General features: G+C 40.0%; 1 protein-coding gene across 3 annotated transcripts in view; it reads right to left on the reverse strand.

Moving 5' to 3' along the window:
- Positions 1–1,817: 1,817 nt before the first annotated feature.
- AKT1 (AKT serine/threonine kinase 1) overlaps positions 1,818–23,904 on the reverse strand; it is a 119,962-nt gene continuing 97,875 nt past the window's right edge. For 2 of the 3 annotated variants that reach the window (XM_084631025.1, XM_084631026.1), the window contains exons 12-14: positions 11,108–11,195; positions 4,910–5,012; positions 1,818–3,429 (exon numbers count right to left, since the gene is read on the reverse strand). In XM_084631025.1, the coding sequence (XP_084487151.1) occupies positions 3,350–3,429; positions 4,910–5,012; positions 11,108–11,195 (271 nt within the window). In that variant the 3' untranslated portion in view covers positions 1,818–3,349. The remainder of the gene's footprint in view (positions 3,430–4,909; positions 5,013–11,107; positions 11,196–23,904) is intronic. The other variant, XM_084631027.1, reaches the window with a different exon arrangement.

Here is a 23,904-nt window from a genome sequence, read left to right on the forward strand (position 1 = left end):
GCAGTCATTTCCCATTTTGTATGTGTGCAACTGCCTCTTCCTTCCTAAGTGGTGGAGTACTTTGCATTTGTCCTTATTGAATTTCATCCTGTTTTCTTCAGACCATTTCTCCAATTTGTTCAGATCATTTTGAATTTTAATCCTCTCCTCCAAAGCATTTGCAACCCCTAACTGCTCAGTATCGTCTGCAATGTTTATAAGTGTACTCTCTATACCATTATCTAAATCACTGATGAAGATATTGAACAGAACTGGACTCAGAACTGATCCTTGCAGGACCCCATGTGATATGCCCTTCCAGCTTGACTGTGAATCACTGATAACTACTCTGGGAACAATTTTCCAACCAGTTATGCACCCACCTTATAGTAGCTCCATCTAGGTTGTATTTCCCTAATTTGTTTACGAAAAGGTCTTGCGAGACAGTATCAAAAGCCTTACTGAAGTCAAGATATACCACATCTACTGCTTCCCCCACATCCGCAAGGCTTGTTACCCTGTCAAAAAAAGATATTAGGTTGGTTTGACATTTGTTCTTCACACATCCATGCTGAGTTACTTATCACCTTATTATCTTCTAGATGTTTGCAAATTGATTGCTTAATTATTTGCACCATTATCTTTTCAGGTACTGAAGTTAAGCTGACTGGTCTGTAAGGCCCCAGGTTGGCCTTATTCCCCTTTTTATATATTGGCATTATATTTGCCTTTTTCCAGTCCTCCGGCATCTCTTCCATCATCCATGACTTTTCGAAGATAATTGCTAATGGCTCAGATATCTCCTCAGTCAGCTGCTTGAGTATTCTAGGATGTATTTCATCAGGCCTTGGTGCCTTGAAGTCAGCTAACTTGCTAAGTAATTTTTAACTTAGCCCTATTTGGTCTTGGTGTGCTGGTTGGCTCCATTTCTTAACCCAAACCTAGGCCCAGGGTCAAGAGCAATAGGACTCAAGGATGTGTTATATAAGACAAATGGGGCATGCTGTCTGGCACACACTGAAGGCATCCCTTTGCAAGGAAATAGACCCCACTCTGCCCCCCAAAATTTCATGTGACCACACAGACACATGCTGATGCTCCTAGCCCACCATGATGCTTAATAATTATTGCTTGGTTGGGTGAAGAAGACTGCAGAGAAACGCTTACGCTCCCTGGTAAGAACTTGAGCTTTGGTGGACAGTAAACTTTTTAGGAATTACAGCCCGTTGCTTAAACCAAACAGACCTGGTTTGGGTGTTTTGTTGCTTATTGCACAGCTGAAGCATCCATGGTTAGCTTCAAATATATTGTGTTTAAACAACACAGTGTTTTTTTTCCAGCACCTACAAGGAGAGGGAACACTCTTTTTAACAGGAGCCCCTGGAGTCAATGAATACTGGCCTCCTGTGGCCCTGACTCAAGTGACTGGGGCAGGAAATAAAGATTTAGCAACATTCCTGCATGTCACACCTTAATTATACTCCAGCCCTTTCTTGTGCAGAGAGCTCAGGTGACCTGATCCTGCATACTTTTAATGATTAGTCCCACTGACATCAGCAACAGCTCACAGACTAAACATGGCAAAGTGAGTCCCTTCCTTTTTCATCCCCCCTAGAGAAGATCTTCCAGTGCAGAATGAATTATTTCTTTAACAATCTACTGCTGAAAACACCTGTTACTAAACCAGCAGCAAAAGGAAGGAGTGTAGGGAAGGCAAATTCCACTCACAGAGGTGAGAGCTTTAGAGTTTGGATCAGGGAACGATGGAGAGAAATTTGAGAACAGCTTTCACATTCCTCTGAATCCATAAAGCTCCTATCAAAAGAAATAAGCACCTACCGTGTTTAAGCAATTTTTATTTAAGTATTTAGAGGGAAACTTCCATATCATAAGTAAAAATACTAGAGTCGAACCTTGTGTACAAAAAAAAGTCACGGCAATGGGCTTTCTGCTGGACCACAGTAGTTTCTCGTGGAAAGGGGAAGTGAGGGTATTTCCAATACACTCTCTTCCAAATTAAAAAAATAAATGCTAATTAACTGCAGTACATTTCATCATTTTTATACAGTCAAGAGAATGAAAACAAAAAGCGATCTAAAAGAATGCAACCTACAAGGGAATAAAGTCATTTGGGCAGTAGAGGCAGAATAAGACTGTTTTTACGAAAGTTACAAAGAAACATGATACAACAACAAAAAAGGGAGTGGGGGAATTTCTCACTAAGATTAAAAACAAAATATATTCACTTGAACACCCTATTACTCAAACACAGAGAAAGTTTCAACCTTCTTGCTTTTTTTCTTATTTACGGGAAACACGTTAAAGTGCTTCTTCAAGAGTCAGAAGGCACCAATGACAGTTGCCTGATACCTTGAATGCACACTGAAGAGTGAGGAAATTGTCTGGCATGATGCAAACAGTAATTGTTTACGTATCTTTATACAACTTCTTTAAAAAAAAAGCAGCGACAAGTCATTACTTCAGTGCCATAATTTACTTCTGTTTGGTTGATTCATTCATCAAGATGAATTTCTCCCTTAGACCTGTGTGTGGCTTTTTATACACTGTACAAAGTGGGGCAATTCTGCAGTACAGCATTTTAGATTAGATTGGTAATCAGACTGTTTTCTAAGTTTTGAGCAGCCAATCCTGTTAAATACTCTTAAACATTAGACAAATGGAATAATTAAATGCACTATCTTGAAGGGAATACTCATCTGTGCGATGTAGAAATGGACTAGATTCCACAGAATTCAATTTGATACATAATGTCTTGTAGCAGATGTTATAACAAAATAACTTGCTTTTTGAACTACCTCACTGAGGCCATTAATGCTGTTCCTATAGTTGATTTTCTGGAGTAGGATGACACTTCATTGCTGTCCAAAGTGAGTTTGAACCTTTAACTCTCCAGAGTTTGTTCACTTCGTTGCTTATATTATTGCACTAGCTACTAAAGTCTTTATAGCTTCCTAAATAAATCTAATTGTTCAGAGTGCAGATTCTATATTTAGATAATGACCTGTATGAAATAAATAAAATAAGGGGATTTTTCTGGTCAGAGTTGCTGATATGTTGAATATCTTAATTATTTCTAATGTAAACTGTTTTGGTACGTATTCTTAAAAACCTAGTCATTCAGCATAAAAGGTTGACTTAAACAAATCCATTCTTAAATGTTTTCTTCTCAAAAATGCATCAGAGAATTGTTTTAAATACAGAATCTGTGAGGCTTCCAACAAATTCATGTAAATTGTAGTACAAACATAGTTTGTAATTCCGATAATGTAGACAGTTTTCTAGTGTCCATTGAAGTAAGGTCCCCAAAATGTAGTCTGTTTTGTTTCTGAATGGGAAAAAAGGCAAAACATTAAGCTGTTCCACTGGCTGAATAGGAGAACTGAGGAAAATGAGGTCTTCTCTCATTATCTACACAATCCATACTGTCATCTGCAAAGAGAAAAATAAATTTTACCCACATTGAATAATGCCGCGTATATTTTGATTTTAAACAGAGCGGAGGTTAATGATTTTCATGTCTTGGAACAAATGCATTGTAACTTCCCCCCTAGACCCCAAACTAAAAATATAGCTAAAGATAGTAACAGAAAGGCATCAAACTTAAGACCTGCCTTGACTCTCTATTTAATGTAAGTCACAGAAGAAGTTAATTTTCAGCACAGAGATGTAGCTGTGTTGGTGTCCATTTAACATTGCTGGAAGTTGTATGGCTGAATACATACTCACTGTACTGAATTTTCACCCCTCCGTGTCTAGTAGTACAAAGTGAATGCTAAGTTACCATGGAAATAGAGTATACTTAAATTAAAAAAGCACATTAGCCATTATGCAACAAGTGTTTGTTAATATACACCATGTGTATGTGTATGCATTTCTAAGCTTATGAATATTGGTGGTTGGAAATTTTCCAACGGAATGTTTTTCCGTTGGAAAATGCCAATTCATTGAAAATGAAATGTTTTGAGGAAACTTGTTAATTTGAACATTATTTCATTTGGAAAAGAGCCAGTGCAAAGTGTTCTGACATTTTCAGAATGAAGCATTTTGATTTATTATTTTGAAACAACTTATTAACATTTTTATATCAATTTTTGTAAAATGTCAAAATTAGAATGAAACTTTCTGATCTTGCAAAATTAAACATTTCAACTGACCTGAAATTATTCTTTTTCTCAGAACTTCATTTTCTAAGATATTTCATATATTTTGTTTTAGTTCCATTTCAGAACAGAAACCAAATTTTGAACTCTCAGAACTCCCCACAACAAAAAATCCAGTTTCTACTCAGTTCTCTTTATGATGTTCTATGCCTGTGAAAGGCACCAGACTGGAAGTCTCTATTTAGCTGTGGAGTGGGTACAGTCATTTACACTTCCCCAAAACACTAGACTGGAGAGACCACCAGTAGGGGCTGAGAGGGCAATTCAGTTTCTATGCCCAGTCAATAGTTTGCTTCTCTGCTGAGGCTACTAATAATGGGGTCGGTTATAGTATTGGTTTTCGAGGTATTTATGAGGATAGGGACTCAGACCGCCAGATCAAATCACATAGCTCACTGAGCAGCCACTAGATAACAACTTTCTGGTACTATCAATTAGAGATGGGCTCAGGGTGCAAAATTCAGTTTCAGATTTCTAAACATCCCAAAGCTGGAGCTGGAAGTTTGGTATGGACCCATCTTTGCCGCCATCCCAGATCTGAATAGGCAAACTAACAGTGAAAAGCTCCATATCAGTTTACTAACACCATGATCAAGTATAATCATACAGTTTAATTACTGTATATGAAGAAACCCAGATGAATCTGAACGGACATTTCTCTGATATTTTCTATAAGGCCAGATAACACTACTGAATATTATCTTGGGGTGGGCCTAAAAAGAAAGAGAGAAATATTTAGGAAACTTTACCTTGGTCAGGTGGAGTGATTGTAATCATCTGTGCTGTAAATTCTTCGTCAAAATACCTTGTGTCTGTTTCAGATGTAACTTGTGGTTTAAATGGAGGTATAAGCTGAAAGACACAAAAATACTGCAAGCTTATAGTTTATTGAAATACATTCTTTATAGGTTGGCTTTGAATTTCAGCTATAAACCACAGTGACTTTTCCTATACTGCTAATAAAATCATGGCTCGTAGGAAAGAAACGTATACAATACAAAGTATTTAAATGTGCATTTGCTGTTTATAGGATGTGAACGGCTTTGTTTCTAAATCGTGTTTGCAGTAGAAAGAGTTGTGAGCTCTTGATGCTACTTCAAGCAATAAATAAATAGCTGATATTTACAGTTAAGAAATTAATAGTCTGTTTTTTAAAAATAGTATACATACTATAGGCCTTATCACCTCTGCTTTATGCATGGGAGAGGGGCAAAAGGAGCAGAAAGCCTGCCTAATTACCCAAAATTGTTCAGAGGCAGAGGAGCTGTACTTCAGTGGCTTTACAGCTCCCTCCTATCCCATGGAAACAACTGGATATAAACTCTGCACTTCTGGAGCTCTGAAGGTTTAAGGGAAACTGGCATGGTCAGTGGAGAGCTTCTTACATTGCATCCTTCTCTGGCTAAACCATGAGTAGCACTAATAAGACCCTACGCTGTGCTGTTAAACTCTCTTGGGTGTGAGGGGTAGAAGTCAGCCCCGTGTAAGCAGGGAGTCCGGCAGCAGGACTGTAGGTAAACAGAGCTGTTTGAATGGGGTGAGGGAGGAGGGAGCGTGGGAAGTAGCACGCCCACCATGCTGGTCTTATGCAGATGCAGCGTTCCAAAGGATTTTTGTAATGTGCAGTTCTGGAAGGCAGCATATCTGGTAGACAAACCTTGTTCTGTTTCCCACTACATGATACAGCAGAAACTTGAGTGTGAAGTCACAGTCTGTAGCCCTTCCACAGAGGACATGATGCTGGGCATCAGTTCACCCACCACTGGGGATAAATCTGGCAGTCGTAATAGCAACTACACTACACTAGGCAACACAACAATTGGGGAATGGGATCATGGAAGCATACCGTATCCCACTGAAACTGCAGGGACTACGTTAGCTAAGCAGAACATTAAATCACTCAGGCCTGGTCTACAATTAAAAGACAGATCTACATAGCTATGGTGCTCAGAGGCATGAAAAATCCACACTGTGAGTGCTGTAGCTATGCTGACCTAGTCCCTGGTGTAGGCACAACAAGGTCAAATAACTTAAGGACGGCCACACTGGATCAGACCAATGGTTCATCTAGCCCAGTATCCTGTCTTCCAACAGTGGCCAATGCCAGGTGCTTCAAAGGGAATGAACAGAACAGGCAATCATCAAATGGTCCATCTTCTGTCGTCCAGTCCCAGCATCTAGCAATCAGAGGCTTAGGACACCCAGAGCATGGGGTTGTATCCCTGACCATCTTGGCTAATAGCCATTGATGGACTTATCCTCCATGAACTTGTCTAATTCTTTTTTGAACCCAGTTATAGTTATGGCCTTCACAACATCCCCTAGCAATGAGTTCCACAGGTTGACTCTGTTATGTGAAGTACTACTTCCTTTTGTTTGTTTTAAACCTGCTGCCTATTATCCTGACCCTAGTTCCTGTGTTACGCAAAAGGGGAAATAACACTTCCTTAGTTGCTACTGCAATACATACAATAAATAATACCATTAGGCCCCTTTAATTTTATTTCAGATTAGATTTAAAATTAAAGACAAAAATATGATCCACAGACACAGAATCTGGTGATACTTCAAAGAAAAATCCTGTGAGGTTTAGAACTAACAATTCAACATTATGGGAAGTGAGAATACAACTGTTTTAAAAATGGCCCTTATTATAAATACCTAATACAGTTACAATATGCAAACAATATACATATTTTAAACCTAAATTTTCAAAACTAACTAATCACTTTGGGTGTCCAATGATACCTTGAAGGAGTCTGAGGATTGGATAAGTGCTCAGCACTTTCAGAAATTCAGGCCCCTTTAAGAGGTCTCAATCATAGAACTGGAAGGGACCTTGAGAGGTCATCTAGTCCAGTCCCCTGCACTCATGACAGGACTAAGTATTATCTAGACCATCCCTGACAGGTGTTTGTCTAACCTGCTCTTCAAAATCTCCAATGATGGAGATTCCACAACCTCCCTAGGCAATTTATTCCAGTGCTTAACCACCCTGACAGGAAGTTTTTCCTAATGTCCAACCTAATGTCCCTTGCTGCAATTTAAGGCCATTGCTTCTTGTCCTATCCTCAGAGGTTAAGAACAACAATTTTTCTCCCTCCTCCTTGTAACAACCTTTTATGTACTTGAAAACTGTTATTAAGTCCCCTCTCAGTCTTCTCTTTTCCAGACTAAACAAACCCAATTTTTTTTTCAATGTTCCCTCATAGGTCATGTTTTCTAGACCTTTAATCATTTTTGTTGCTCTTCTCTGGACTTTCTCCGATTTGTCCACATCCTTCCTGAAATGTGATGCCCAGAACTGAACACAATACTCCAGCTTTTAATAGATCGGCACTATATTTGCCCTTTTCCAGTCATCTGGAATCTCTACCATCTTCCATGACTTTTCAAAGATAATCACTAATGGTTCAGATATCAATGTTAAGTACCCCAAATTATTGGACCCTATTAAAAATGAAGGCTTTGTAGTCTATATGTTATTAGAGGTACATTAGAAGGGAGCTCCATTTCATAAGATAACAATCCTATTCGCAAGTGAGTCCGACCAATCTATTTTTTTGTGAGGATAAACATCCTTTCTCCCTGATACTGAACCCTCAATATTCTGATCATCCATAAGGCAGTTTCTCCATCTAAGCAATAGCTTGGCCCTTTTTGCGTGTTTGTTCTATCCATAACCCATTTAGCTAATGGTGATTTTGGCACATGTGCTGCTCCCCGTCACTCTCTAAATTGTCTGCAGTGCTGAGTCTCAGAATGCGTGAGTGATTAAGGACTCGGGCTCTGCAGCAGAAACCTAAACTCTATGCTAGAGAATGACTGGGAACCACAGAAGGAAACAGAAAACAAGTATAAGATGTGTTTTAGATTATTTTTTACAAAATATTTGTAAAATACAATCTAAGACAGGGTGAGCTGCACCTACAAAACGAGGGAAATATTTTTGCATATGGTCAGATTTGGATTATTGAACTACGAGGGGAAGTGGGAGAATGTAGCAAGGAGTGGTGAGGTTTGTTTTATTAAGTGGATTTATTAAGTGGATTGCAGCCCTCACTGCAATAGCTCAGCAGACTATGGTTGAGAGGTGCCACTTATAGTGTAATGTTGCTGCATGCCAGCATAAGATACGTGGACTTAAGTTGCTTACCTAGCCAAGAGAAACTGGTGAGAAGATGCAATTAAAATATCAATATTTACATGGAGTTTGTGGAAGGATGAAGTACTGCACAGTTAAAATGCAGCCTTCTCCAAGGACAAATGGCAAAGATTTTCAGCAGGGATCTTCTGATAAAGATTTTAAATTTCTGTGACTAGACAAACTCAGCCAAACTCCCTGTTGTTCAAAGCAAGGTCTTGTCTCCCAGAAAATGTCCTTGTTCATACAAAATCTCAATTATGTAAACATATTCAACATTTCCTGATGACACTGGGGAACCATGTCTGTTCCAGAGATTCATGTAGCATATTTCACTCACTATGGGGTGATATTCTATCACTTTCAGAAGCTCCTCCAGGCCACTTAAACCTGTCTCTTTGGCTTTCACAGAGTGGGTATTTCTACAGTAGATAATGTCTTAGATCCAATTTCTGATTTGCCTACTTGCTAGAAATGGGCCAAAGAGGCTGGGTTTTGGTTTTGCAAAGACAATGTCAGAGGTAGTCTTGATCCAGGCACTCTTTTCCCCAAGGCAGCAAAGGTCTGGAGGGACTGGAAAAAAAGACTGAAGTTTTTGGCCCGTCACCACGCACTATAAGCTTCATGAAGATCATATTAAAAACAATATTTTTTACCCTGAACTGTGTAAACTCTGCAGTCAGAATGCTGGCACGCAGAAGTCCAAGACCTGATAAATTCACTGCAGACATTCTGCATGTGGCAGTCTCCTTTGATATCTGGTCTTAAAAGGGATATTGTCAAGGCTAGTAGACCCAAAATCAGACCTTCCAGACAGCTCTTTGTTTCCTGGCAGATGCACAAAAGGCAAATAAATGACTTGCTATCCCTCCAATTTGTTTGGCTGCCTTAGTCTGGGGAGCAGACAGAGTATGGAATATACACAACTCCTATTCTCTCAAGAATTGAGATCCTTGTAAATTTCAGAACTCTGCTTTCTGACAAGAATAGAGCAGGCAGAATGAGAGGCGCCCAGTAAAACATGCATGTGTGATCATGAATTAACATAGTTCTAGGGTTTGTTTTCCACTTGCCCAGCAGAAGAGTTGGAGTTCTGTCGGTTACAACCTTTTCTTTTAGAGGAAATGACAGATTTTCCAGAAGCAGAAGGGCAGAGTTATATTGTAAATATTAAAATGTGTATATAATACAACAGGTTAAAATTTTAGTCTGGCAACCTGGACAGCATCCTTTAAAAGGATCAATATATGCTGAATGATGCATAGGCATTCAAGTGTGAAACATGCAATGCTGAAATATTTCATCAGGATTCAGATGCATCTCTCTCCCTTCTGTGAAATGATATAAAGGGGCAACCATCTTTTCTAATACAAGAGTCTTCTAGTATTAGGAACGTGCATGTCATATTACATTTTGTTTGCTGTATCTTTTGCGTTCTCCAGGGGACTATTCAAAATCTTCATAACTTTATCAGGAATACAAAGAGGGACACATTTCTGCAAGGAGAGAGGGAAGTTTTGGAAGGAGAAGATAGGGTACCCTTTGTACTCCCAATACAATAGGAAAGCCCACAATGTTAATCTCTACTGGTATGATATGGAAACTGCTAACATATTATTACATTAGTTATACCAAAAGCTAAAACCCTGAGCAGATCATACATTTCTATTCATTAATAAGAGACTTTTAGGTTAAAAATAAATTATTATTGATGCCTACTGAGGCCCAAAGGTGGCTTTAGCACTTTCCAAAACCAAGGGAAGATATGACTCTTGCCTCCTAATTAAATTAGCTCTGATATGATGCGGGGAAAACAAGACAGTACGGAGGGCAAAGTGGGATAACATGAATAAAATCACACCGTTACTCAACAATGGCTAGTGCATGGCATGATGAAGTAGTTTCTCTTTTTATCACTAAGTAGATGTCTGAGTTCCATGTGGGTGTCATGACAAAAGTGTGTGTGAGGAGGGACTTGAATGAGTGGAGGGAAACTCTCGGAAGAGGTAATGAGGGCAACGTGGAAGATGGCACTAAGATAATGGAGGAGGAAGTGACTGAGGCCGACATCACTGACAGAATAGTGGTTATGCCAGTCACATGGCAGCTGGTCAGTCTTTCTGACTCTAGGGGCTCTTGTTAGAGAACATGGGGGCAGGGCTTCAGAAAAGAAGGTGACAAACCATGAATTCAGATACTTAAAATTGTCCTTCCCTTCTTTGTCACAAACCCCTTACTAGAACTGGACTAACTTTAAAAAATCCAAGTTTTACTTTGCTGTGTTTATGCTATTTGTCTGATCTAGTCTATTTGCATTATTCAAACAGAGAGAAATGCGAAAAAGCAAAAAACAGTTTCGCTATTATTTCTGATTAGTTTCATGTTCAGAGTCTCAGGCACTGGTTCAATGAGCCAGTTTCTGGGCTTCAAGCATCTTAGGGGTATCACTTGTTAAAGAGAAAACTGTTTCAACTAGAATTAAAACAGAATTCATGGAAACCAGTTTTGTAAAAGCTTGTGTTTACAAAAAACTAATATTTTGAGCCATTTTTGACCTAACAGATTCTCTTTTACTCCTATTATTGATTTAGATATGTTTTCTTTAGCAGGAATTTTTTAGTTAGAAATAAAGAACTATATTGGTGTAAGAACTATGTAACAATTCTGGCTTAGAAAAGCTGACTCAGAAACATAGCAAACCTTTTTTATGAAGTAATCTTCAATAACCAATATAGGGGACCACCTCAAACGTATTCAGTTTCTCCACAAACCCACTTTACATCAGAGGAATTATTATAAGTACCTTTTTCTCATATACGTCTTGCCAAACAATGCCAGAAAAAAATTTGTGTTGCATAATCTCCTTTGCATCATCAGAGCCACCACCTAACCTGTTTTGGGGCAAAAAAAAAAAAAAAAGAAAAAGAAAAAAAAAAAGAACACTTGAGCATATGTAGTTTTCAAATAAGATTATTACTGAGAAGTGAGGAAGTCATGGGTTATATGGTTAAGTAACCAACAGTTTATCAGTTTCGGGTCTGAGAACAAGCCTTTACCTTGATGCATTTGTTTCGTGTACTAAGACTCATGAATACTGTTTGATTGTCCATTTCAGACTTCAACATGCTTTCAAAACCTCTAGTGGAACTATTTTAAAGAGACAAATTATTGATACAGAAAAAGATGCATCTAAAATTTGTGCTTCAAACTATCTGACCTCAAAATGAAGTTCTATTATGTGACTTTAAAAGGGGGCTTCTCTTACTCAACATCTCTGCTCTAATTCATATTTGTTTTAGTGGCAAAAGTAAGTTATTACTTTTAGCATGCAGAGCTTGTGCATCCCTATGGGAGAGTGAGCTGGATTCTAGTCCTTCTTGTGCATTAAGTTTTACTGTGTTCCAATTAGAGGTCCAATCAGTTACACCTGGCAACTAGGAAAAGGGAATGAGGTTTGCTCATGTGTAAATTAAAGCTAAAATCTGAAGATAATGGGAGTTATACCATAGAAATGAAGAAAGGCAGAATTTGACCTGTAGAACACTAATCATTTGTTGGAAGCATAACTTACAGGCCATCAAAAAACTCTCTTTGTGGAAATATTTGATATGATTCATAGATTCCAAGGCCAGAAGGGACCACTATGATCATCTAATTTGACCTCCTATATAATACAGGTCATAGAACTTCCCCAAAATAACTCCTAGATCAGATCTTTTCAAAAAACATCCAATCTTGATTTAAAAATTTCCAGTAATGGGGAATCCACCACGACCCTTGGTAAATTGTTCTCACTGTTAAGAAGCTGTTATGGAAGATAATGAAACACAAACACAGAACCCCATGTTGCCATTTTAGTCAACTTTCAGAGAAGAGCTGAAGCTTAAAAATACATTTTGTAACAAGAGTTGAGTGAGCCCTGACTGAGCTAGCCAGACTTCCTTCTAACTCTGTTACAAGGAGTAGTCACTTCTCAGTGGGCTGGGATATTTTCTTGGAAGCCAAAATGATCTTAACGACCAACAGTGAAAGACACAAGGCTTTAAAAAGAAATGAATTATGCAACCTGATGTAAATGTAAATTATAAGAAGACACTTGGTGCTATAACAACACAAATAATATTATCAAATTGTACACAAACAGTACCCTCCTTCCTGGATTCAGGGAAACACAATGGGTTTTCTATTGATTTAAATTATATCGAGATAGGGCACTTTTATTACGACAGAGTCTTCACACAGACATGACCCAACATAATTACAGGTATAAATTAAAACAATTTAGTTATTTTTGTTCCAGTTAACGTGTAGAGAAGCCCTGAGTCAACAGGAGTTTTAACTTTATTATATGGGTGAAATGCTTTCTCTCAAAGACTGAACCACATTATCCAAACAATACAAAAAGCATGTTCTTCTGGAACAAAACACACACAGAGATCAACAGGCTTCTAGTTCACCTATCACCTTCAGACAGATGAAATTCACAGATATGAAGGCTGGAAGGTACCATTACAACCATTATGATAATCTAGTCTGACATCCTGCATAAGGTGCCCATCACCATAATTTCTGAGCACCTCATGAACTTTAATGTATTTATCCTCCCAAACACCCCTGTGTGGTAGGGAACTATTATCATCCCCATTTTACAGGTGAGAAGCTGAGCCACAGAGTGGCTAAGTGACTTGCCCAATCACACAGGAAATAGGGTAGAGCTGGGAACTGAACTCACTACTCCAAGTCCCCGGCTAGCACCTTACCACTGGGCCACACTTCCTCTTATAACACAAGCCACAACACAATTTCACTCTGCAATTCTTGCAATCCTAACTATGGATATAAATAACACTATAAAAGCAATACACCATTAAAAGTTTACAGTGAAATATTACAAAGATTAAATGAGAACCGAGACCTAGAAACTACAGAAAAAACTATAGTCTAAATCAGGGTGGATAAAAATCAATGATTTAAAAAAAAATAAATAAAAAAAATCAGATTTTTTTAATTTAAATTGGATTTTTTTTTATAAAATGCTTTTTGAGGAAAAAACCTATCTAAAGATAGTTTTAATTAAGATACATTATAGCTCAAAGATATCTCATAATGGAATAGGGATTATAAAGTCTAATTCTATAGTATGAGACAATATATTCATGTACTGTTTAAGAAAAGTTTTGTAAATGAGTTCCAATAGTTCATGGATTAGGGACGCAATCTTATGGGGTTCCAGGGGCTTCTGTATAGATTTTATTTCGGTTAGTCTTTCTATCTACCCAGTGGGACTCAGTGCTCAGTCTAGAAGATACCATCAGAGAGGCTTAGTTTTGCAGTTCTCAAACTGTGGATTTGTGTCTCCAGAGCTAACATGCTTGTTAACAGCAAAAATGTTTTTAAATCAATCAATCAATAAATAATATACAGAGGTGAGAAATAACAGACCTCAACCCTACTGTCCCTCTGCAAATTTGTGTACACAGAGTCAATCACTTACCTCTCTCTAAAAGTGAAAAGTTTCAAAAAGTTCAATGAATAGAAGATTGTTGGGAGCGGAACAGATCTGGACAAGGAGAAGAAGTCTGGAGATAAATGTGAGAAGGGAGGGACAGGCAGTAGAAACAAAAGTGAAACCATTTGAGCAGCATATTCCAGGAGTCTTGAGGTCTTTCTGAGTGTAGCCTTCATTGATCTACTATACCATTCTCTCACTAGAAGGGAAAACCTATAGTGGCAGCAGACCGTAAAAGAGACCCAGTTTGGGAATATTTTAATGAAGCTCCTCTACCTGTGGGTAAGACAGGATGCGTGCAAAATGCAAACAGTGCAACAAAGAAATGCAAGGCCTGGTTGCCCGAATGAAACAACATCATGAGAAGTGTTGCTTCTCAGGAGGAAGCTGCATTGAAGATGATGAAAGGAACATGTCCTAACATGCAGGATCTCCTGGTTGGTAAACTTTTTTATTTCATACTTCTTTCTTAAGGACTGCCTGTCTTCCTTCTGGACTAGTCTTGAATTCTCATGTTTGAGCAAAAAATATAGTTGTTACTCTATTGTACTATCATTTTAGATGCAGTGGTGATAAAAAATAAATGGCTGAAATAGGCTGATCTTCCTTTTACAATAATCATCTCTTGTGGTTCAAAAGAGAAAAATCATCATTAGGAAGGTGCTTAGAAAAAACCATGAAACATGTGCATTCTCTGAACTTATAAAACTGCATGCAGCCTGGAAGTTATTTTAATGATCTGACTGCAAACATCTGTGCTCCAGAAGTGAAAGACAGCCAGCTATCATTCTGAAGAGAAACCAAGTGCAAATACAGTAATCATTCTGCATACCTAAATCACTGACAGGATTACAATTAGGGCCCTATCAATTTCATGGCTGCGAAAAAAGTGTCACGGACCATGCAACAAGCCCTTCCTCGTGAAATCTGATCTCCGTCTTGCTGCTGGGAGTGCCCCAATCAGGGGGCTCCTAGCTTCGAGTCCCTGCTGGGCTGGGGAAGGACAGGACTTGTCCTTCCCTTGCATGGCAACTCAGTGTGGGGAAAGGGAAGATCAGATCGACTTCCAGGTACCTTTTGGGTTGGGACCCCCAAGGTTACAATACCATAAAATTTCAGATGTAAACATCTGAAAACATGAAACTCCAATTCCTATGTAGTCCCAAATCAGCACTAACTTAAGCCACTTTTCATTACTAGGTCTTAAAGTGTGATCCTTCTGACTTTATGATAAAGACTACATACTCAATACACCTAAGTTTACAGAATCTGCTTCCTTCCGTTCAAATTTCTACCATTCCAACCCTGAAAAGCACTCTACGTATACTGGTTAAACAAATGCATTAAACACACTGAAGTTTAATTTTCACAGACAAGGTGGGTGAGGTAATAATATCTTTTATTGGACCAACTTCTGTTGGTGAGAGGGACAAGTTTTTGAGTTATACAGAGATCTATTTCAGGTCTGGGAAAGATACTGAGAGCATCACAACCAAATACAAGATCAAACAGATAATTAAGCATAAGTAGTTAGAATATGTGAAGGTGAAGTGGTCCATTAATATCCCTATAGTCATAGGACAAAAAGGGGGGTTAATGTGTTACGGATTGTTGTAATAAGCCATAAATTCAGTGTCTTTGTTAAGACCATGATTTTTAGTGTCTAGTAAAATTATGAATTTAAGCTCCCAGGCTCATCTTTTGAAAGTGTTGTGCAGGTTTCCTTTGAGGAAGAGTTAGATACAGAGCGATCGCTTTGTCAAAAATGTTCACTCACAGGTGATATGGTGTTTTTGTCCTTTATCATTTTCCTCTGAGAATTCATTTGCGACTATAGTGATTGTCTAGTTTCACTCACATAGTTGTTATTGGGGCATTTAGTGCACTGGATGAGGTACACCACGTTTTGTAGGATCCATGGATCTTGAAAGATGTGTGTGTGTGTGGGGGGGTGTTGATCATTGTAGCAGTAGAGATAAGTCTCAAGTTTTGCATCTGTTGTTCTATTAGGGTCCAGTGCATCCTGATCTGTGGGGAGCTTCCTGCTGCTGATGAGCTTGGATAGGATGGGGAGTTGTGTGAAGGCCGGAAGAGGGGATTCAGGAAAGATATCTTTCAGAATAGGGTCCACACCAAGTATGGGTTGTAGTTGTTTCATGATACCCCATATTGATTCCAGTGTGGGGTGATAGGTGACAATCAGGAGTGTGCAGTCAGAGGGTTTTTTTTTCCTGTATTGAAGCAGGTTCTCTTGGGGTATTTGGGTAGCCCGTGCCATGATGTGATCTACTTCTCTCGTTGAATGTCCTTGTTTGGTGAAGGTAGTTTTAAGTGTGTTAAGGTGTATATCCCTAACTTTCTCCTCAGGGCATATTCTGTGGTATTTGAGTGCCTGGCTGTAGGTAACAGATATCTTGGTGTGTTTGAGGTGGTTACTGTATCTATGAATGTAGGTGTGGTGATCCGTGGGTTTCTTGTACATAGTTGTCTGAAGGGTTCCATTATTGAAGTTGATTGTGGTGTCCAGAAAGTTGATGTTAGTGTGGGAGTGTTCCAGAGACAGTTTAATGGACAGGTGATGGTGGTTGAAGTTGTGGTAGAAATCTATGAGGGAGTTGAAGTCATCTGTCCAGAAAATAAAAACATCACCGGTGGTATCTCAAGAATATCATTGGTTTTGGGGTGCATTTGTCTAGAAATTCTTCTTCAAGATGGCCCATGAAGAGGCTGGAATATTGGGGAGCCATCCCAGTACTCAGGGCTGTTCCCATGGTTTGGACAAATTGTTTGTCGTCGAATGTAAAATTGTTATGGGTGAGGATGAAATGGATGAGTTTGGTGATGTGTTTTGGGGGGAAATCTGAGAGTTGACCATTGTCTTGTCGATATTTGAGGCAGGCAGTGATGCAATTATTGTGAGGGATGCTGGTTGATAGGGAAGTGACATCCATGGTGGTAAGGAAGGTGTTCAGAGGGAGGTTGTTAATGTTGCAGAGTTTCTGGAGGAAGTCAGTTGTGTCCTGAAGGAAGCTGTCCCTTGTGTCCTGAGTGGTTAGGATGGTTTCTGAGTTCCAATATTCCTTCAGTAAGAATGCTGTGGCTAGATGATGGGTCTACTGGGGTTCCCTTGTTTGTGTATCTTGGGAAGAATAGAGAAGCTCCATGGAGTGGTGTCACAGGGAGGATTCCTGTGAGTCTCTCCCACCTTAGATACAGACCACACTCACTCCAGGTCACCTTCACCACCACCATGCTTTATGATAGTGTTCATTCAGGATGCTGACTGTCATACTATTTACATATATACAAGTCCCAGTCACTTCCCTTCTTACTTCTGGGGTAAAAGGGAATGGTACTAGCAGCAACCAGATCTTCTTTCTTTGAGGCTGTGTCAGCCCCCTTCCCCTTTCCAGGGCTTCCTTCCTCTCTATTTATATGCTCCCAGCTGCTGGGGTTGCTTCTCCTAAATAGCCATTCAGCTGTGGCCCTACTTGTTATCTGGTCTTCCACTTAGATTCCAGTTAAATTTGTGGGGATTTGAGTGACAGGTTACTGAGTCAACTCCTGACTCAGAACCCCTGTCACAGGTGGGCTCATGGGGGATGAGTTTGTAGAGTTTTTCTTACCATTGTTTGAGGAAGGATTTGAGGATATCCTTATGTTCCTGGGTAAATTGTGGTATGGGGTCTTCTTCGAGTTCTTTATAGTAGGTGGTGTCAGGGAGTTGTTGGTTGACCTCATTCATGTAGTCATCACGGCTGAGGACTACGATGGCACCTCCTTTGCTGGTCTGATCACTATCTAGTGGTTAGATTTCAGGGAGTGCATAGCTGTCTTCTCGGCAGTGGAGATTGTGTTGGATGTGCTCTTTGTTAAGGATTTCACAGTTAATTTTCATGTGAAACAATGTAATGATCAAGGGTGTGGGTTAGTCCGCTCTGTGCTGGTCAGATTATTCTTTTTTCTTATGGTGGTCAGATTATTCTTTTTCTTATCACTGTGGACATGGGGTGATTGTTGGTAGGGACGTGATAACTGTGAGTGGTTTCGGAATTGTTGAAAGAATTCTTTGAGGCAGAGTCAGCAAAAGAATTCTTCTAGTCCTCCGCATGTTAGTATGGTATCAGGTTCTGTGGTAGTTTAACCACTTGGTTTGGTCTTCAGTTCTGACAATTATGGTCTGGTCAGAACTAAGCCTATATAAACATTCAGTGAGAGACCATCGCCATTCCAAATTGGCTTCTCCCCCATTTGCAGAGCTCTGTGAACATGCAGCATTTTGTGTGAAATTTTTACAATGGTAAAGTTTCCATCAAAACTAGAAATGACTTTTTAAAAAAAAAAAAAAAATTGTGTTTTTGAAAGTTTTAAAACGAACGTTTCATGGTGCATTTCAGATTTCCAGCTGGGATTGGTTATATGGGCACCAGGAACTGTTTATTGCATGGTTCCACAATTGGCTCAGCATGGTCCAAGGGCTCAGGAGGATCAGCTCAGCAGTGGGAGTGGCTGCAGGTTGCCAGAGGGAAAAATTACTTCTTTGAATAAGGACCTGAGCCTGGAGACTTCTCTCTAGCAGCCATGCACAAGGACTTAGGGTTTGCATCTACCTTGTCTCCCCATGAGCAGTATTAGCCACAAGAACAGACTCTGTGCTGTTCCCTTCTGTATGGCAGAGCCACTTATTAAATATTATTTTGAGTTGGAAGGGCAATGATCTATTGCACATGCATCTATGAGGGTGAAAATACAACTTGTCATCTACGTTCAGATATCTAAGATGTACTGACAATATAACATGATTCCAAGTTTTTGCTTTCAACATTAGCTTCTCTTCCCAGCTTCTTTGTAAGATAAGTAGGTTGGATGCAGAAGCAGTGGATTGTGGGAAATTTCAAAAGGCCACCCAAGCATTGTAGACCAGTAGCAGGACGACTATTTAACTAATTCATCTTGTCCATGCTCATGCTGGTGCTAAACTGGTTCAGACTGAAATGGTTTAGACTAAACCAGTTCATACACCTGCTTACAGCCTCTACTCTGTCTAGATCTGCTGAAGCACTGTGTGCAGATGGGAAGTGCTTTACAAGCAGTATGCAGGGCTTAAGGGAGTTCTTAGGTCACATTTCTCTAGGTGAAGACAAAGCTTTAGTAGTTGTGACATGCATGTAATGAAACAAAATGATAAAATTCACCATCTGTCTTGCGTGTTTGTGATACTCTAATGTAGAGAGGAGGAAATGGCAGACTGCCTCTCTTGGGGCTTTAACTGTGGATTTTCACACTTTCAAAGGTTTGGTTTCAGAGTAACAGCCGTGTTAGTCTGTATTCACAAAAAGAAAAGGAGTGAAGTGAGCTGTAGCTCACGAAAGCTCATGCTCAAATAAATTGGTTAGTCTCTAAGGTGCCACAAGTACTCCTTTTCTTTTTTCAAAGGTTTGGATTTCTTGTAAGGTCAGGTTCAAGCACTCAAACCACTGGCATGTGCCTGCAGCCTTAACAACATACTTTGCAAGGGAGTAACAGTACTAGAAACAATGAGATGCAGGAGCACTTTGTGTTGCTAAAAGGAGTAATTTTTGGTTTTAGATTAATAGATTCATAGATATTAAAGGTCAGAAGGGACCATTATGATCGTCTAGTCTGACCTCCTGCACAACACAGGCCACAGAATCTCACCCACCCACTCCTATGAAAAACCTCTCACCTATGTCTGAGCTATTGAAGTCCTCAAATTGCGTTTAAAGACTTCAAAGAGCAGAGAATCCTCCAGCAAGTGACCCGTGCCCCATGCTACAGAGGAAGGTGAAAAACCTCCAGGGCCTCTTCCAATCTGCCCTGGAGGAAAATTCCTTCCCAACCCCAAATGTGGCGATCAGCTAAACCCTGAGCATATGGGCAAGCTTCACCAGCCAGATACCCAGGAAAGAATTCTCTGTAGTAACTCAGATCCCACCCCATCTAACATCCCATCGGGCCTATTTACTATGAATATTTAAAGATCAATTAATTACCAAAATCATGTTATCCCATCATACCATCTCCTCCATAAACTTATCGAGTTTAATCTTAAAGCCAGATAGGTCATTTGCCCCCACTGCTTCCCTTGGAAGGCTATTCCAAAAGTTCACTCCTCTGATGGTTAGAAACCTTCGTCTAATTTCAAGTCTAAACTTCCCAATGACCAGTTTATATCCATTTGTTCTTGTGTCCACATTGGTACTGAGCTTAAATAATTCTTCTCCCTCTGTGGTATTTATCCCTCGGTTATATTTATAGATAGCAATCATATCTCCCCTCAACCTTCTTTTGGTTAGGCTAAACAAGCCAAGCTCCTTGAGTCTCCTTTCATAAGACAAGTTTTCCATTCCTCGGATCATCCTTGTAGCCCTTCGCTATACCTGTTCCAGTTTGAATTCATCCTTCTTAAACATGGGAGACCAGAACTGCACACAGTATTCCAGATGAGATCTCACCAGTGCTTTGTACAACGGTACTAAAACCTCCTTATCTCTACTGAAAATACCTCGCCTGATGCATCCCAAGACCGCATTAGCTTTTTTCACGGCCATATCACATTGGCGGCTCATAGTCATCCCGTGGTCAACCAATACTCCAGGTCGTTCTCCTCCTCCATTACTTCTAATTGATGCATCCCCATCTTATAACAGAAATTCTTGTTATTAATCCCTAAATGCATAACCTTACACTTCTCACTATTAAATTTCATCCTATTACTATTACTCCAGTTTACAAGGTCATCCAAATCTTCCTGTAAGATATCCCGGTCTCTCTCTAAATTGGCAATACCTCCCAGCTTCGTATCATCTGCAAACTTTATTAGCACACTCCCACTTTTTGTGCCGAGGTCAGTAATAAAAAGATTAAATAAGACTGGTCTCAAAACTGATCCCTGAGGAACTCCACTGTTAACCTCCCTCCAGCCTGACAGTTTACCTTTCAGTAGGACCCACTGTAGTCTCCCTGTTAACCAATTCCTTATCCACCTTTCAATTTTCATATTGATCCCCATCTTTTCCAATTTAACTAATAATTCCCCATGTGGCACAGTATCAAACGCCTTACTGAAATCTAGGTAAATTAGATCCACTGCGTTTCCTTTGTCTAAAAAATCTGTTACTTTTTCAAAGAAGGAGATCAGGTTGGTTTGGCACGATCTACCTTTTGTAAAACCATGTTGTATTTTGTCCCATTTACCATTGACCTCAATGTCCTTAACTACTTTCTCCTTCAAAATTTTTTCCAAGACCTTGCATACTACAGATGTCAAACTAACAGGCCTGTAGTTACCCGGATCACTTTTTTTCCTCAAAAATATGAACTATGTTAGCAATTCTCCGATCATACGGTACAACCCCTGAAATTGCTGGATTCCAAAACTGACAGAGGTTTATGATGCTCTGCTGAGAGGCTTAGTGGCTCACTTTCTATCTTTTAGTGGTGGACCTAATTCTGTTTCTCATTCCTCCCTAATGACAAGGGCAGAAAGTGCCATTAAGGCAAGAGAGGAAGGAAAGAAAACTTGGGGTGATGACTTTTTCAGAGCTTGGAATGTGAGAGAGAATACAAACATTTGAGACCATCTTTATCTGGTGGGCTGGAAGTGCTGGGACACGGAATTACCATGAGAAGGGTCAAAATCCAGGCATAAAATCTGCAGGTGCTGAGACTCCTCCAAGTTCAGCAAGGCTGAGACTCATTAGAGGGTTTATTGGGTACTTGCTGCTGATTGTGCATGCGCACACACACACAAACGATACACAAAGCCATCCAGTTTAGGAGGAGCACGTTGTCCCATTCAAGCTTTACTGGTCTCTGATCTTTGAAAAAGAATAATAAAGTTCTTTGGAAGCTTTGCAATTTCAAATGCAACAACGCACTAGAATTTTTGCCTGCTTCAGTCTAAGATCCATCACAAGGCAGCAGAGGAAAACTTCAGATCATATTAAAAGGAAATGTTTATAGAAGCGCTTTGCTCTTTCTACAAAAACTGAGGTTCACATTCCAAGATGAGTAAGCTTATATGCTTCCCAAAAGAAACCTCAAAATTCCTTTACTCTTAAAAAAGAGGGGTACAAGATTGATTCTGGGAAAGAACAGTGACTAAAAGGCTGAGTATAATTATCTTTCCTCATATGCTCATGACTTTGAAGTTGGATCAGTTTTACTGAAAACACATGTTGCCGAATGCTAAAACATCTCACACAGGGGTGGCCAACCTGTGGCTTCGGAGTGGCACGTGGCTCTTCAGAGGTTAATATGCGGCTCCTTGCCTAGGCACTGACTCTGAGGCTGGAGCTGCAGATGCTAACTTTCCAATGTGCTGTGGGCTGCTCACTGCTCAACCCCCTGCTCTGCCCAAGGTCCCGCCACCACTCCACTCCCTCCCCCAAGGCCCCTGTCCCTTCCCCCTGCCTGCCATGCCCTCGCTCCTCACCAGAGCCTCCTGCGCACTGTGAAACAGCTGACTGCAGCGGGCAGGAGGCATGGGGAGATGCTGATTGGCAGGGCTGCCGGTGGGTGGGAGGTGCTGGGAGCGGCTGCTGATATATTACTGTTGCTCTTTGGCAATGTTCATTGGTAAATTCTGGCTCCTTCTCAGGCTCAGGTTGGCCACCCCTGCTCTCACACATTACCAGCTGAGATAGGACAGGTAATTCGTAATCTTAAAATTCCCTGATACCAGGCCAGGATTCATTAGTTACTGGCTATTTAGCTGAAATTTCCCAAGCACAGTACTTCACTATATCATCATCTGAAAAGAGATTTTATTGTGGGGGATCACGTGGTTCAATTTCCCTTATAACTGGGGCTCTCTCCTCCCTCTCTACCACTTACCAGTATCAATTCAGTGTTGCTGATTTTCGGGATGGGCGACTCCTGCTGCTGGCAGTCTCAAGATGACACAAAGTTCTAGCAATCATGTGACTTGAGGGGGGCGGGGGAGGAGAAGGCTTCTAAACAGTTTTCTGTAGCCTAGTGGAAGAGGCACAAAACTGCAAGCCCAGAGACCATGAGTTCTAATCCTGGCTCTTTCACTGACCGCTGTTAGTATTTTGGTGCCCATACAAAACCTCATTATTAAACAAGGTTTTAGCCTATTAGACAGGAAGACCCAGAGACTTATAGACCAATCAGCCTAACTTTGATATCTGGAAAGATCCTGGAACAAATTATTAAATAATCTGTTTGTAAGCAGCTAGAGATAATAGGGCGATAAGCAATAGCCAACATTGATTTGTCAAGGACAAATCACGCCAAACCAACCTAATTTCCTTCTTTGACAGAGTTATTGGCTTAGTGGATATAGGGGAAAAACAGTAGACATGATACAGCTTGATTTTATTTAGGCTTTTGGACACAGTCCCACATGACATTCTCATAAACAAAGTAGGGAAATGTAGTCTAGATGAAATTACTATAAGATGTGTGCACAACTGTTTGGAAAAAAACAACAACACAACCATACTCAATGAGTGGTTATCAAAGGTTCACTGTCAAACTAGGAGGGCATATCTAGTGGGATCCTGGAGAAGTCAGTCCTGGGTCCGGTACTATTCAATATTTTCATTACTGACTTGGATAACGGAATGGAGAGTATGCTTATAAAATTTCCAGACGACACCGAGTTAGGAGGGGTTGCCAGCACTTTGGAATACAGGATTAGAATTCAGAACGACCATAACAAATTGGAGAATTGGTCTGAAATCAACAAGATGAAATTCAATAAAGACAGGTGCAAATTCCTACACTTAGGAAGGAAGAAAAATCAAATGCACAAATACAAAATGGGGAATAACTAGCTAGGTGGCAGTACTGCAGAAAACGATCCAGGGGTTATAATGGATCACAAATTGAATATGCAACTGTGATGCAGCTGCAAAAAAGGCGAATAGTCTGGGGAGTATTAACAGAAGTGTCATGCCGAAGACACAGGAGGTAATTGTTCTGCTCTACTTGGTGGGGCCTCAGCTGGAGCAGTGTGTCCAGTTCTAGGCACCACACTTTAGAAAAGATGTTGACAAACTGGAGACAGTCCAGAGGAGAGCAACACAAATGAGAAAAGGTTT

Source organism: Lepidochelys olivacea (assembly GCF_965140295.1).
Source record: "Lepidochelys olivacea isolate rLepOli2 genome assembly, chromosome: 6".
Lineage (NCBI taxonomy): Eukaryota > Metazoa > Chordata > Testudines > Cheloniidae > Lepidochelys > Lepidochelys olivacea.